Genomic DNA, 17,209 nt, shown 5'->3' with positions numbered 1-17,209 from the left:
TATACAAGTATAATTCTTAGTAGTGGAATTTTCCTTTTAAAACCCTATTGCTACTATCAGTTTACTCCTTAGAGAGAACAGTTTCTGTGACTACCTAGAGAGTGCAGAGGAGAATCTGAATCTTTTGACAACAAATTGGGCCTCTTTTCTCAACCAGTAGGTTTGAAAAAAAGACCATGGTGGATTGAGCACAGTCTGTGTGCAGAGACATGGCTGCCACATCAAGTGTCCCCATCATTTTGCTCATATCCCACCAGAGAGCATAGTTGTAGGGTCACCCTTTGCAGCTGGGGCCACTGGGAGACGTAACCCACTCCTGTTCCGCTACAATCTTGCAGTTACAGGAGGGAGGACGGGATGTGGGGGAAGTTAGGCGGCTCTGCTCTGTCTCCCACGGCAAGTTATTGGACTTTATCCTGAAATCACTTTGGGTTGTAGAAGGACCACTTAGACATTTGATGGCTCCCTTTGACGAAGACCTCCGGCAGGCACTCTTGCAGTGGACTTCGGTATGGGGCATGGTGGAGGGGGCACTCCATGCCTCATTCCTAACCACAAGCCTGCAAAGTAGGCCCCCTGCTCCCCAGTGGACACAGAAGGCTTCAGGATATGAACCTGTGATCTGAATCCACATCTGTGTGATTATAAGGCCCACACCCTGGCCTTACACCTCTCTCGCCATGCCCGAGCATGCAGGCATACTACAGCTGTTGCACACGTCCCTCACCTCACCCCACTTAGGCTCTTGCTGGCCACGTGTGTAGCACGCGCGGCCACATGCATCTTGCCTAACTTGGACTCTTTTCTCATTTTCCAGGCCTTCTCTCAGCTCCTCTGCCTGTTGCCGTGGCCTTGGTGGCACCCTCCCTCAGTGGTCAGCCCGGGGCTTCCTCAGCCCATGCAGTCCCCTGCTACCACTGCTGAGGGCCTCAGTGGCCCTCCCTTTGGGGCCTACCCACTCCCTACCTTCAAGTTCCAGCCTCGCTCTGAGAGTGTGGACTGGAGGCGCATCAGCGCCCTGGATGTGGACCGCGTGGCACGGGAGCTGGATGTGGCCACCCTGCAGGAGAACATCACGGGTGTCACCTTCTGCAATTTGGACCGGGAGGTGTGCAGCCGCTGTGGGCAGCCCGTGGACCCGGTGCTGCTCAAGGTGCTGCGCTTGGCTCAGCTCACCATTGAGTACCTGCTGCACTGCCAGGATTGCCTGAGCGCCGGCGTTGCCCAGCTTGAGGCCCGGCTGCAGGCCAGCCTGGGGCAGCAGCAGCGAGGCCAGCAGGAGCTGGGTCGCCAGGCCGACGAGCTCAAGGGCGTGCGGGAGGAGAGCCGCCGGCGTCGCAAGATGATCGGCACCTTGCAGCAGCTGCTCCTGCAGACGGGGGTCCATGGCTACCACACGGTGAGAAGTCTTTGCAGGGTGGGAGATAGGAGGTCGCCCGGCCCCTTGGGCAGTTCCACCGCCCTGGGCCCTGGGGTTGCTGGGGGCCATGCTTACTGAGGTTAGAAGCAGATGTTAGAGATGTCTCATCAAGTTCTACACAGTGTGTGTGTGTGTGTGTGTGTGTGTGTGTGTGTGTGTGTAGATTGCATATGTGTGGCAGGTGTGTATATGAAGGATGTGTGTGCATATGTGTGCTTGTGGAGAGGGCGCATGTACAGGATGTGCATGTGTGAATGTATATGGAGGATGTGTGAGTGAATATGTGTGTCTTAACGTGTGAATGTTTGGAGCATACATCTGTGCATGATATGTGTGTGTATGTATATAGAGTATGTGGTGTGTAACGTGCTTGTGTGTGAAAGTGTGTATATAAAGATGTATTTATGGTGTGTGTGAATGAATGAAAGATGTATATGTGTGTAAAGGTGTATGTATTTATGGAGGGCAGGAGCGTATGTTTGAAGGGTTTGTGTGTGCATGTAGCAGTGTGATATGAAAAGGTGTGTGTAAGAGGGGTGTGTGTGTGTGTGTGTGTGTGTGTGTGTGTAGAATTGGTGTGTAGCAAGGGACTGGTATTGCCAGGCCCATTCCGACATGTTCAGCCAAGTGACAGTTCATTATCCAGAGTGGCATTTGAACATTTGCAGCTGCATGGAAAGTGTGGACTGGGGACAGTTGCAGTTTGGTGAATTGTCATGGTGGCCAGGCCCTGTGCCGAGTTCTGAGGGTGTAGGCACAAGTCATGTTCATTCAGGTTTTCAAGAAATTCATAGTTTAGGGGTGGGTGGTGGGACGGAAGGAATATATGGTGCAATATTAATTGAATGGTAATTGGTATAACTAATATAATGTCAATTATGATAAAGAGGGTCAGAATCTTTTAGTAGTAAGTGACAAAACAGCAGTCTGAGTTGGCTTAGGCCAATAAGGAATTTATTGGTTAATTTAACTGAAAAATCCAGAGCCATGGTGGGACTCAGGTATGGCTTGTCCTTGGAATCAGACAGTGACACTAGAATTTAGTTTATCTGTGGCTCTTGGCGACTCTTCCTCAGTGTGGGTTCCATTCTTAGAAAGCTGCTGTCTGTGTGGTAGCAAGTTGGGCCACCGCAATGCTAGCATCTGATTTTCCCAGATTCAAGGCTGGCATGATAGAGGGCCTACTTTGGTCCCAGAAACCTGGCTAGTATTTCACTGTCTCCTGTATTTGGCTGTGTTTGGGTCTCCTACCCATCTCGGTTGGTGAGCTCAGAGTTGGGAATTCAGGGCTGTAACTGGCTTTGGTCTAAGTCACATGTCCCACCATGGAGCTGGGGATTGACCAAAGTCCATGGGTGGAGAGTAAAGGACAGGGTAATTCCCCAGAAGAAAATGGGGGTTCTGTTGTCAGAGGAAGAAGGAGTGGCTACTGTCCTATCATGACTCTTTGACGACACCTTCTAGAAATTGCATCTGTCACTTCTGCTTACATGTCATTGGCCAGAATGTAGTCACATGGCCATACCTGGTTGCAAGGGAGGCTGGAACTTATAGTGTTTATTCTCATTTACGTCATGACTAGCTAAAAATCAGGGTTTCTAAAACTAAGAAAAAAGAGGCAATAGGTATCAGGGGACAGCTGACAGTTTCCGTCACATTTGTGTAAAGATAGACCCTCTTAGTCTGATTGAGTAGGATTGGCCGCCTGCAAAGTTGTGTTGGAAAAATTTTGAAGTTTTACAGTGAAAAGATGATGTGAAAGATTGGTAGGGTCTGAAATGCTTGAGGAGAGTGAAGCAGAATTAGAGATACTATTATTTGCTGTCCTATGCTCTGGTGGTCCTCAGCCCTGGGGTGGGACCTGGATATTGTTTTTGTTTTTTCTTAACTTTTTACTGTGAAAAAATGTAAACATGTACAAAAGAGGGAGTATGGTAATGAGCCTTTATTTGTGCACTACCCAGCCCACTCATTATCAACCCTGGCCAATGCTTTTTCGTATGTTGCCCTACCCACTTACCCCAGTCCTGCATTACATTCGGCTGTATTAGACATATGGTGTTATCTCTAACTATTTCAGTATGGATCTCTAAAAGGTGAGGACTCCCACTTTTAATTTTTTTTTTTCAACGTTTATTTATTTTTGGGACAGAGAGAGACAGAGCATGAACGGGGGAGGGGCAGAGAGAGAGGGAGACACAGACTCAGAAATAGGCTCCAGGCTCTGAGCCATCAGCCCAGAGCCTGACGTGGGGCTCGAACTCCCGGACCGCGAGATCGTGACCTGGCTGAAGTCGGACGCTTAACCGACTGCGCCACCCAGGCGCCCCAAGGACTCCCACTTTTAAACATAGACATAAGACCATCATCACGCCTTTGAAAAACCAACAAAAACTCCTCAGTATCATCAAATACCCAGTCAGCACTCACAGCTCCCCAGGGTACTGGTCGTGTTCAAATCGAATCCTTCATTTCTGAAGCAGCCCAGGGGTCCCAAAGAGATGGGAATTTTGATCTCGGGAGAACCCCAGGCTGAGCTAGGTGATCTGATACCACACTTCCCACTCTTTGCCTTCCGTGCAGTGCCACCTGTGTGACAAGACGTTCATGAACGCCACCTTTCTCCGGGGCCATATCCAGCGCAGGCATGCGGGCGTGGCAGAAGGTGGTGAGTCCAGGTGGCCCTCCTGGGACCGTGGAAGGGCCTGGGCTGGTCTTCAGTGGGTGTGGGGCACATACACCACCACAGCTGCCCTCAGGCCTCATCATCCAGTAGAGGAGGAGGTGATCCCATCGTCCACACTGGGGAGATCCATCCCACATGGGCCTGGGAGGGTTTCTGACAATGTGTGTAGAGAAAAAGGGAGTCAGACAGTGGGTTCCAGTGTTAGCTTTATCCCTTTCTACCATGTGACCACGGTCATTGCCCCTCCCTCTGAGTCTCAGTGGCCTTTGCTGTGAATTGGGCAGTCAAATGGGGTGACTTGGAAGGGTCCTTACCTCCCAACCTTCTGTGAATCTGCTCTTCTCTGATGCTAACTGTGAATGAGCTTAAAAGGGGTTAATAAGCAGTTAGACTGGTTCTTTAACTCTGTATGTACATGAGCTTATTATGACTTAATCACTTTAATTTTATCATTTCAAATTCCAAAAGGAGTAGCAAGGCTGTATGTTTCTCCATAGAGAGATTTGCATACTTTATATCCATTTTTAATGGATGTTAATATTTTAATATGTGACATAACAAATAGCTGCTAACAAATAAAATAAATACAGATATGAAAATATAAATCATACAATATAAATCTAAAAATTCCATTAAGTAAAACCTTTTTCGTATTTTTCATTTTAATTTCCTCTCCAAAGAGCAGACTTAGAGTTTTTATTTTATTTTTTTAACATTTATTTATTTTTTGAGAGACAGAGAGTGAGTGGGGGAGGGGCAGAAAGAGAGGGAGACACAGAATCCGAGCAGGCTGCAGCCTCTGAGCTGTCAGCACAGAGCCCGACACGGGGCTTGAACTCACAAACCATGAGATCATGACCTGTGCCGAAGTCGGACGCTTAACCAACTGAGCCGCCCAGGCGCCCCATAGAGTTTTAAAACAGTACCATTTATCTAGTTGTGATGCATTTATTAGATATCTAATTATTTTTGATTCTACTTTGGAGGCTGCTAAAGGAAAACAGATTTTCTACTTCTTAAATGAATTTTTCTGATGAAAAGATAGGTCTTTGAAGAGATATCTGTATACTGAGGTACATGGCAGCATTATTCACAGTAGCTAAGATGTGGAAGCACCTAACTGTCCACAGACAGATGAATAGAGAAGGAAAATGTGGTCTATGCAAGCAAGGGAATATTATTCAGCCTTGAGAGGAAAGGAAATTCTGTAACATGTTACAACAGGAATGAACCTTGAGGATATTATGCTAAGTGAAGTAAGTCAGCCACAAAAGGACAAATACTGTATGATTCTACTTATGTGATATCTAGAGTAGTCAAATTCATACAAACAGACAGTAGAATGGTGGTTGCCAGGGGCTGGGGGGAGGGAGACCATGGGAAGTTATTTAAAGCATACAGAGTTTTTGTTTTACAAGAAGAAAAGAGTTATGGAAGTGGATGGTCGTGATGGTTACACAACATTATGAATGTACTAATACCTCTGAGCTGTACCTTTAAAAAGGGTTAAGATGTGGGGCTCCTGGGTGGCTTAGTTGTTGAGTTTCCAACTCTTGATTTCAGCTCGGGTCATGATCCCAGGGCCGTGTGCTGAGCATGGAGCCTGCTTGAGATTCTATCTCTCTGTCCTTCTGCCTCTCTCCCCTGCTCATGCACGTTCTCTCTCTCTCTCTAAATAAATTTTAAAAAATGGCTAAGATGCTACATTTTATGTTATGTGTATTTTACCACAATAAAAAAATTGGAAAAAATGCCTTTGACCTGGAAAATTTAAATACAGAAAAGTAGAAAAGAGAAAATAAAAACCATCGACAACATCACCTACTTAGTATTTTGGTGTGTTTTCTGTTATTATTTTCCTGTGTACATATGTAATCATACAGTATGTGGTTGTGACTATTGCTTTAAAAAAATTTTTTTTTAACGTTTATTGATTTTTGAGAAGAGAGAGACAGAGCATGAGCGAGGGAGGAGAGAGAAAGAGAGAGACACAGAATCTGAAACAGGCTCCAGGCTCTGAGCTGTCAGCACAGAGCCTGACTCGGGGCTTGAACTCACAGACCACAAGATCATGACCTGAGCTGAAGTCAGATGCTTAACCGACTGAGCCACCCCGGCTCCCCTATTGCTTATTTTTAATTAAAAATATATCACATTTTCCAGTGTCATTCAGGCATCTTGGAAAACATGATTTTTAATGGCTGAATAATATCCCATCATGCAGCTATCATAATTTATTTCACGATTAAATTATTACATACTTTATAGGGGTTACTCATAAATTTCCTTGTTATAAATCACTTGATCAACATTCTTATATGCAAATCTTTGGGCATATTCCTTATTATTTTCTTAAGGTTAAGCGCTGAAGGAGAGGGAAAATATGTTCTTAAGGCAACTTTTGCTAAATTAATATTCATGACCTTTTTATTCTCAGGCAGATATGGCTCTTCAGATATCTCCACTCTCCTATTTCATATCATCCTAAATCATTTTGTTAACCCAAATTAATTTCTACTGTGTCTAAAATTGCTTCTTTCCAAAAAGTATAGTCTGAGAAAGACCATCTCTCTTTTCAAAGAAAGACTTAGAGTTTTAGATTTTTTTTTTTTAAACGTTTTTATTTATTTTTGGGACAGAGAGAGACAGAGCATGAACGGGGAGGGGCAGAGAGAGAGGGAGACACAGAATCAGAAACAGGCTCCAGGCTCTGAGCCATCAGCCCAGAGCCTGATGCGGGGCTCGAACTCACGGACCGCGAGATCGTGACCTGGCTGAAGTCGGACGCTTAACCGACTGTGCCACCCAGGCGCCCCTAGAGTTTTAGTAACAGTACCATCTATCTAATAGTCACTAAAGGTACTTTGAAAAGTAACAAATGTGGGTGCCTGGGTGCCTCAGTCCCTTAGGCATCTGACTTCAGCTCAGGTCATGATCTCATGGTTGGTGAGCTCAAGCCCACATCCTGTGAACACGAGCCCTGCTTCTCTGTCTCCCTCTCTCTCTCTCTCTCTTTCCCCATCCTTGTTCACTTGTGCCCTCTCTCTGTCAAAAAAAAATAAAATAAATTATAACAATTGTACAAGTACAATTGTCTTTTTCATTGGTTTATCTGTATGTGGTTTAGTTAGAATGTTCTTTTATAATTCATTCTTTTTAAAAAAATTTTTTTTAATGTTTATTTCTGAGACAGAGAGAGACAGAGCATGAGTAGGGGAGGGGCAAAGAGAGAGGGGGACACAGAATCCGAAGCAGGCTCCAGGCCCCGACATGGGTCTTGAACTCACAGACCGCGAGATCATGACTTGAGCCGAAGCCAGACGCTCAACAGACTGAGCCACCCAGGCGCCCTAATAATTCATTCTTTTATTGTTTAATCTTAGAAAGTTTGAAGTATACACTTAAAAAACTTTGGCTGAAAGTTTCCTTCATAATGCATGCTGTTTTTTTTTTTTCACTTGAAACTTACTACTATACGTATTTCTGAAAAAAAGGGAACTTAAAACTACAATTATTTTCACTACTTTAAACTCCTCTCTGATGGCTGTGAGGATACATAGATATGTTCTTTGTATTGATAATCACCGTGTACATGCCATTTGGTATTCTGCTTCTGTTACTCTATCAATTTTGCTTTTACATTTGCATGTGTTAGTACTGTCAAAATAGTTACTTTAAATGACAATAATAGTTCACATTTATTGAGTGGTCATGCCAAGCACTATGCTAAGCACTTTGCACTGTCACATTTCATCCTCATGACAACCCTCTGAATTAGGTGCTGTTATTATCTCCTCTTTCCAATTTGGGGAAACTGAGGGTCAGGGAGGTTATGTCATTTGCCTTGTGGTCAGTATCCAATGGGAGTGGCAAACTGGTCTCAGACTGAGGTGTGACTGATTGCATAGGCGACGAACTGCACTCCACTAACTTTTTGACTTAACCCGGTCACCCTATCTTTGCATGGAGCCCACAGGGAAGCAGAAGCAGCAGGAACAGCCAGTGGAGGAGATACTGGAGGAGCTTCGGGCCAAACTAAAATGGACCCAAGGGGAGCTGGAAGCCCAGAGGGAGGCCGAGAGGCTCCGGCAGCTCCAGGTGGGCACGGAGTGGAAACACCAGGGAGACTTGCTCGAGTCTCATGCAGGAGACCCATCATCCACGGGTGTCTCACAGGACCAGAAGTCTCGCTGATTTCCTGGAGCTGGGAGTCAGAGCTAGGATGGCATCTTCTTGGTTGTGGCAAATGATCTTAGGTTATCTGCAAAGGAAAATCCAGTTGTTTTCCCAGATCTGTATGGCCAAAAGTAGGAGAGAGAATTGCTGTTTTCTGCCCTATTCAGCATCCTCTGAAGGCGTTTGAACCTGAGTGTTAACTTCTTACACTACAATGCTACTTGGCTTTTTGAAAGCCAAGACTGGATAAACTCCAAAGTCCAGTCTCGAGGACATACTTAGTAGATAATTGTAGAATGAAAATCTGTAATCTTGCCTTACTCATTCCTTCATTTCTTTATTCTTCATTCATTTCTTCAGCATCCATTTATTGAGCACCAACTATGCCAGGAACATAAAGAGAGAGAAAAAGATCTCTATTGTCAAGGGACTTTACAGTTCAGAGAAGACTTGTCTCACTCCATGTCCAAACAATAGGAACAGTAGGACGAATTTTCTTTGGTCTCTAGAGTGACTTGCACAGACAAGGGGCCCTAGCAGTTTCTCAGTAAATATTTGCCATGATGTAGAATTAGTGATTCTATTGTTCCTGTTTTTCTTTCCAGGAAGCAGAGATTGCTCGTCAGAAGGAGATAGAAGCTAAGAAAGAATTTGATGAATGGAAAGAAAAAGAGAGGGCCACGCTATATGAGGAAATAGACAAGCTAAAAAAATTATTTTGGGATGAATTTAAAAGTGTTGCCAACCATAACTCAACTCTAGAAGAGGTACCCAACACAAAGTCTTTCAGTGTTCTTTTGCCGAAAATATGTTTATTTGTTCTCAAAATTCATTTCTTCGTTTGTACTCGTTTTATTTCCTCTGCCATTGGGAGCTAATACACTGTGAGGCTGGATATCAGAGGCCAGTGCCAGGGATTGAATCCCTGCTCTATCACATATTGGCTGTGTGACCTTAGGCGAGTTACTTAACTTTCCTGTGCCTCAGTTTCTCTTCTGTACGACAGGTTGCTGAAATGGTTAAATTAACACGTAGACAGCACTTAACATTGTCTGGTATATAGTAGAAACTCCCTAGACATTATCTTTATTTTTGCAAAGGGCTTTCTTTTGTCACTGGATGAGTTATGAGGCAAAGTTTGAATGAATGCATTTTTCTCTTAATGGGTATTTGCTGAGCACTGGCTATATGCTAGGCACCCTGTTGGGGTCTGTGGAGATCATGCATAATAGTAAGATTTACTGAGTGTATTAACTGGTTTCTAGCCCCTGTGCAGAACACTTTATATACATTAACTTTTAATTCTCACAACAACAAAACAACCGTAACATTCTCAAAGTAGGCACATTATTAGTTTATAATTTCTTTCCTATTTTCTTTTAATGTTTATTTCTTTTTGAGAGACAGAGACAGAGTGCGAGTGGTGGAGGGGCAGGGAGAGAGGGAGACGCAGAATCCGAAGCAGGCTCCAGGCTCTGAGCTGTCAGCACAGAGCCCGACGTGGGGCTCGAACCCACGAAGCATGAGATCATGATCTGAGCCGAAGTTGGACGATCAACCGACTGAGCCACCCGGGTGCCCCTGGTTTATAATTTATTTTTAAAAGTTTTTTTTTTTTTAAAAAAACAACACTATTATCATTCCTCCTTTACAGGTGAAGACACTGGGGTTCACATAACGTGCTCAAGGTCACACAGCTACTAAGAGGTAGACCTGGGATTTGAACTTAACTTTTTAAACTTGTAAGCCTCTGCTCTTCTAATGGATATACTGTTAAGTTCATTCAAGAAAACATTATTAAAGATTATCTCTAGACTGTATCTTCCTATATAAACCTGTATGACTGAAACCATATCAGGGAAAAAGTTTTGAGGAGAAATATTTTCAGAATGTATCGAGCTCTTATTGGTCCTTCTAACATCAAGGAGAATCATTTCTTGTTTTTGAAAATGAACTGTCTGCATTTCTCATAGTCATTCCACGTTTTGCTAAAGGAATACCTTGACGACTTTTCCAGAAGGGGCTTGTCATAGGATATGCTTGGAGTCTTGGGTGGTCCATCATCTCAATCTGAGATGGGAAGCCAAGGATAGGGGTGGCTGTGGGGTTGAGATGAGAGCTGTGTGTGTGTGTGTGTGTGTGTCTGTAGTGACTTAAGCCCTCCCTGCAGTGTGGTCAGGAACGATTTGTGGGAGATAAGATGCTTCCCCACCATATGGACCTCATGGCCCTACCCCCCCCAGCTCCACACCCATCTTCCCTGAGCTGGCGTGCGCCCTGCTGACTCTCATCCCCTGACACGGCACTAGCTGACTGGATGTTTGATAGATAGGTATTGATTTGAATTTGGAGTTACTGTTCAGAAGCCACCCCATCAAAGGTCAGAGGGTTACTTTTGGCTAGGAAATTCTAAGTTTTGGTGAGTGAGGACATAATTACCATCCATGGTTTCTTTTTAACTTGGATCACATTTCCCTAAACTGGAACATCATTTTTCTGTTTTTTATTTTTTATTTGTCTTTTCTCTGTAGGATTGCATATGCTGTGTTTTTGTGTTTGTGTGTCTCTCCCTGTCCCCTCTCATGTGACATTTCATTATTTTACTTTTATTATGGGAACCAAACTGGAGACCCAAATTCTCAGTGTATTTGGATAATTACTTTGTTATTTTTTTTTCTAATTCTGGGGAGAAAAAGAGAAGATTTCGGTTAGAGTGAGTGTGAATAACACTGTAAGACAGTCTACCTCATAACACAACAAAAGATTTCCCTTGCTGTCAGGAGGGCCAATGAGAGGGAAATACTTAAAAAAAATTTTTTTTTAATCTTTATTTATTTTTGAGAGTGAGACAGAGTGTGAGCAGGGGAGGAGCAGAGAGAGAGGGAGACACAGAATCTGAAGCAGGCTCCAGGCCCTGAGCTGTCAGCACAGAGCCTGATGTGGGGCTCGAACCCACGAACCGTGAGATAATGACCTGAGCTGAAGTCGGACGCTCAACTGACTGAGCCACCCAGGAGCCCCATTGGGTAGAGGGAAATACTTTTTGAAGATGTTTCTCCTCAAAATGTCCCCCCTGGTACAGAAGTCTGTAAGCTTACTTTGGCTGAGTTGCCTGACTGAAGAGAGATAAGATGTAGGGTAAATCCAGTGGCCAAAGGAGTACCCATTTGAATGGAAATCACCATGCCGGTTTGTCATATGCCGAGAGAGCCAGCTCTCTGGGCATCATAAATATTGGGGTGAAGGCAGAAATGACACACGAGAAGCCGAGGGTTGTGCATACACTTAATAAAGCATTTGGCTCTATGAAAATACTCAAGGGGTTTAGAAATGGTTAACATTTGGACTGGATATTGCTTTAGCAATAGAGAAGAGTTAAAGATTAGCAAGAATGGTATCAGGTTAAACTCAGGGACTTGCAGTTCTTGAAAGCTTTAATGGGTCTTATGAGTTTTGTATAAAATAATAGAGATGGAGATAATTTAATTTTGTGAATACAGCAGTGATTATTTATTTATTTAAAAAAAAATTTTTTTTTTAATTTTTTTTTCAACGTTTATTTATTTTTGGGACAGAGAGAGACAGAGCATGAACGGGGGAGGGGCAGAGAGAGAGGGAGACACAGAATCGGAAACAGACTCCAGGCTCTGAGCCATCAGCCCAGAGCCCGATGCGGGGCTCGAACTCCCGGACCGTGAGATCGTGACCTGGCTGAAGTCGGACGCTTAACCGACTGCGCCACCCAGGCGCCCCAACAGTGATATATTTAAAAATATAGCCATAGGTGGAAAGGCCTCTTCTCTCGGATCCACTTTCCTGTGTCTTTTCCTTCAGATTACACGCAGCTAGCTGAGGAATCATTAGGTATGGGTGATACCACTCCAAGCCACACAAAGCCAGGTCTGGTTGGTGACAACCAGGATTTTTTTGTGGGAGGAGGGACAGGAGTCCTCAGGGAATGGTCCAGAGTACCCGAGACCCTCCCAAAGGCCATAGGAGTCTGATTCTCTTCAGCCTATTTGAGACTGAAGAGGAAAGGGGGCAGCTGTCTAGTGAGCTCCGGATTTTGAATGCAGCAGAATGCTAGTGCTATTGAAATTATGTTCTCAAATTCTGTTCTTCCACGGGAACTTGCTTCTCCTGTGTAAGCACTGAGCTCTCAACCCTGGGGAAGGGGAATGCTCACTTGTGGGTGTGTTTGTAGGGATGTAGATATCTGGTGAGGACAGCTTGGACTTTGTGGTTGGGTAAGGTGTGCCTTTTTGACATTGCTCAAGGTGTAAAAGACAACATCAAGACTAGATCTTCATCTAAATAAAACTGTGTCCCGGCCTTTTCAGAAACTGCAGGCATTGCAGTCCCACAATATGATGGAGTCCAACCTCGGGTCACTACGGGACGAGGAGTCTGAGGAGCGACTCAGGCAGACTCAGGAACTCCGGGCCCTGAAGGAGATGATGGAAATGCAGGTGAGCTAACGTCTCATGCTTTTCCTCTGCCGCCAGCCAGGTTGTCTTCCAACAAGTTTCTTAGTTTCGCCCTGTGGTGTTACGGAAGCTGAAAGACATCAAATTCTACATTTTCAGACCTTCTGCCAATACATGGAATCATGGAATAGGATTCTTAGGCTTGGGGCTGGGGCTTAAGGTGGGGCTGGTGATACAGATGGTACAGTATCAGGTTTGCTTGGGATCTTTTCAGAACACATACAGTTATGTCTCTTATTGGGCGCCTTTACTCTCATTTTGATTCCAACCCAGTTGGAAACAAATCTTCTGGATTTGAAGGTATTTGGGATGGGTCTAGTGATGTGATGGTAAATATTTAACAACGGCTCTCTGCTTTAATAGGTAGCAGTTGCCATTTTCCATGGTGTAGAATTTCCCGCCATCTCTGATTTCGTGCTACCACCGTGAGGTCCCTGGGTATGGCATTGGAGAGGCTGGTGCACAGTCTGCTCTCATGAGCCAGCAGGAGGCGGCTCCGGCCACCCCTGGATGAATCGTGCAATGATGCAGCGAGATAGGGTCTAAATCACTGATAATCCCACGGCAAGGAAGGGCAATGGGGATCGTTACTAAATCAGGTTGTGCTTCTGTTTCTGCTTCTCTAAGACTGTGAAGAAAGAGCTTAAAGTCTAACTAACAGCAGTAAAATATTTCTAGTGCTTGATGTCTCCTTTCACAAGTTTCCCGGTAAGGGAAGCTAATTTTTTTCTATGACCTCTGTTCACATCCTTTTGCCTAATTTTCCTTCCCGGTTTTTGTGAGTTTGTATAACATATGGAAGTGAACCCAGCCCTCTGTTATTCTTATACTTATTTTTCCCTTAACACTGGTCTTTCAATTTTCTTTATCGTGGTTTGGGTCATACAAAATTAATAATGTTTATGTGGTCAAAATGATCAAATCCTCAGTTTGTTTATAGCCACTCTAATGTTTAAAAAGAAAATATTTTTGTGTTTTCTTGTAGTGCTTTTATGGCCTTATTTATTCATTCATACATACCACTTTACTGAGATATGATTGGCATGTGAAAAGTTGTACATGCTTGATGTATACAACTCAGTGAGTTTGGGGATAAGAACTCACCCTTGAAACCCTCACCACCATCAGGCCACAGTCATATCTATCACCTCCCAAAGTTTCCTTCCACTCTTTATTTTATTTTCTTTGTGTGTATGGCAGTAACACTTAACATCAGATCTACTTTCTCAGCAAAGTATACAATACAATTGAGTAGATATTTATGATATGATATTAGAAATTTGCTTTAAAACAACCTAGTCTTGGGGGTGGGAGTAGATGGGGTATAAATAAGACAAGATTTGCCATAATTGCTAATCACTGAAGCTGGGTGGTGGTATATGGGACTCCATTATTCTATATTCTCTATACTTTTGTTTATATGAGAAATCTCCGTAATAAACACTTTTCGAAAAAGATTATCCCAGCGTTTCTCACACACAGAGATATTCTTAGGAAATTGAAAACTGCTCTTTAGAGCTTTTAAAAATTTTCCTACAACTTAAAAGTTATATATACTCAAAAAAAAAAAAAAAACCAACCACACATTACACATACTCATAAAAATCTAAAGAAAGAACAAAAAGAGGCCAAAAGAGAAAAATTTATCCACAGTCCTGACATTCAAAAATATATTCAATTTTAACATTTTGGTGTCTTTCCAAGTATAAGTTTTAGTGATACATTGTGGTGATACTGTATATGAATGAGGAATTTTTTAGCATGCATGTTTAGGTTATAAGGTTTTTAATTCTACACACCCATACATTCAACAGATACCATGCATGTATTATGTACCAGGCATATATATCTTGCATAATGAACTTTGTACCCTTCGACCATAACTTCCCCATTTTCTCCCTGTTTTAACTTCTAGTGATCACCATTCTCTCTCTGTTTCTGTAAGTTTGACTATTTTGGATTCCACACGTAACTGAGATCATACAGTATTTGTCTTTCTTGCCTGACTTATTTCACTTAGCATGATACCTTCTAGGTTCATTCATGTTGATGCAGGATTTCTTTCTTTTTTAAGGATGAATAGTATTCCACTGTATGTATGTTCCACATTTGCTTTATCCATTCATCTACCAATGGATTATTAGGTTTCCCTATTTTGGCTACTGTTCATAATGCTGCAGTGAACATGGGAGTGTATCTCTTTGAGATCCTGATTTCAGTTTTTTTGGATCAATATCAAGAAGTGGGATTGTTGGATTATATGGTAGTCCTATTTTTAATTTTTTTCTTTTAACAACAGGAAAAGCAATCAAGTTTATTAACAAGTATACCTCATGCACACCTGGGAGATACCCCAGGGGAAATGAGTAACTCTATTTTTAATTTTTTGAGGCACTTCCAATCTGTTTTTCATAATAACTGTGTCAATATACATTCCCACCAACAGTGTATGAGGGTTCCCTTTTCTTCGCATCCTCACCAACGCTTATCTTTTTTTTTTTTTTTTTTAAATAACAGCCATCTTGACAGGTGTGAGGTGATATCTCATTGTGGTTTTATTTACATTTCTCTGCTGATTAATGATGTTATAGGCCTTTTGGGGGGAAATGTCTATTCGGGTCTTTTGTCCATTTAATTTTTTTCCCTGCTATTGAGTTAAGTTCCTTATATTTTGGATATTAACCCCTTATCAGATAATATGGTTTGCAAAATATTTTATCCCAAAATATTGTTCTCCTTTTGGGTAGAATGTTCTGTATATGTTTGGTCCATTTGGTCTGGCGTACAGTTCAAGTCTAGTGTTCCCTTATTGATTTTCTGTCTGGATCTCTCCATTGTTGAAAGTGGGCTATTGAGGCCCAATGCTCTTGCTGTGCTGCCATTTTTCCCTTTGGTTGTATTAATATTCACTTTATATATTTAGGTGCTCTGACATTGGATGCATATATATTTACATTGTTATATTCTGTTGATGAATGGACCCCTTTATCATTATGTGGTGATCTTCTTTGTCTCTTGTAACCGTTTTTTACTTAGTCTTTTTTGCCTGACAGCAGTGAAGCTACCCCTATTCTCTTGGTTACCATTTGTGTGAAGTATCTTTTTCCATCCATTCAGTTGCAAGTGTGCCCTTAATGTAAGTCTCTTGTAGGCAGCACACAGCTGGATCTTATTTTTTTAGTCCATTCAGTCACTCTTTGTCTTTTGACTGGTGAATTTAATCCATTTAAATTTAAAGTAATTATTCATAAGTAAGGACTAACTATTGCCATTTTATTGTTTTCAGATTTTTGTAGTTACTTTGTTCCTTTCCTCCTCTCTTGCTGCCATTCTTTTTTTTTTTTTTTTGAATTTTTTTTAACACTTATTTTTGAGACAGAGAGAGACAGAGCACGAAGAGGCAGAGAGAGAGGGAGACACAGAGAGAGAGCACGAAGAGGCAGAGAGAGAGGGGCAGAGGCAGAGAGAGAGGGAGACACAGAATCTGAAGTAGGCTTCAGGCTCTGAACTGGCAGCACAGAGCTCGACGTGGGGCTCGAACTCACGAACTGCGAGATTGGGACCTGAGCCGAAGTCGGACACTCAACCCACTGAACCACCCAGAGGCCCCAGCTGCCATCCTTTTTGATTTGATGGTTTTATTTTGTAGTGGTATGCTCTGATTGCTTTATCTTTTACATATCTGCTGTAGGTTTTTTGTGATTAGTATGAAACTTACATAAAACATCTTCTAGGACAACGGTCTGTTTTAAGCTGATAACAACTTAATATCAATTGCATATAACTACTCTGTACATTTACTTCTCACTTACACCAGCTGGTGTCCAGTTGGATCTGTGGCTGGTTGTTGAGATCCGTGTGCCAGCGCCACAAGCTGAGTCAGCTGTGCTCTTTCCCTCAGTTCTGAGAGGGGTGGGACAGAAGCGGGCCTCCCGGGCAGCATCCTGCAAGGCTGGGGCAGTGGGTGCTCACTCTCTGTCCCCTTCCCCCGTGGGAAAAATTGTGGGCTGAGGAGGTCTCCCTTGGCACTGAGCTGTGCCACCTTGAGGGAGAGCTGATGCAGGTAAAGTGAAACTTCTCTGGAATGCATCTATTCTCAGGTGTTTTTGCTCCATTGAGGTGCTGGAAGCTCTCAGCTGGGTTTGTGGGCTCCCATAAAGGAATTCTCATCTGTGGAGGGTTTGAGAGCTGGAACTTCTTATTGTACGGTCTTGCTGATGTAACTTCCATTTTTTAAGTTTAAATCTTTGACCCACCTAAAATTTATTTTGGTTTAAGATATGAAATAAAGATTCAAGTTCATTTTTTTTTTCTAGGCAGTTTAACTACCTCTTGAACTCCATTTGTCAATAATCTATCTTTCTCCAGACTAAGCTTCCATTTTTCTCCCCCATCTTTGTCTGGGCTTTCTTTCTTCTCACTACTCTGCCTAATTATGGG

At 43.0% G+C, this 17,209-nt stretch overlaps 1 protein-coding gene across 12 annotated transcripts in view; it reads left to right on the top strand.

Moving 5' to 3' along the window:
- DZIP1L (DAZ interacting zinc finger protein 1 like) overlaps positions 1–17,209 on the top strand; it is a 44,663-nt gene that overhangs the window by 9,784 nt on the left and 17,670 nt on the right. For all 12 annotated transcript variants that reach the window (XM_047875875.1, XM_047875874.1, XM_047875871.1 and 9 more), the window contains 5 exons: positions 818–1,399; positions 4,004–4,088; positions 8,083–8,204; positions 8,888–9,049; positions 12,623–12,751. In XM_047875875.1, the coding sequence (XP_047731831.1) occupies positions 899–1,399; positions 4,004–4,088; positions 8,083–8,204; positions 8,888–9,049; positions 12,623–12,751 (999 nt within the window). In that variant the 5' untranslated portion in view covers positions 818–898. The remainder of the gene's footprint in view (positions 1–817; positions 1,400–4,003; positions 4,089–8,082; positions 8,205–8,887; positions 9,050–12,622; positions 12,752–17,209) is intronic.

The sequence above is a fragment of the Prionailurus viverrinus genome, chromosome C2 (assembly GCF_022837055.1).
Source record: "Prionailurus viverrinus isolate Anna chromosome C2, UM_Priviv_1.0, whole genome shotgun sequence".
Lineage (NCBI taxonomy): Eukaryota > Metazoa > Chordata > Mammalia > Carnivora > Felidae > Prionailurus > Prionailurus viverrinus.
This window is presented reverse-complemented; position numbering and strand designations above follow the sequence as displayed.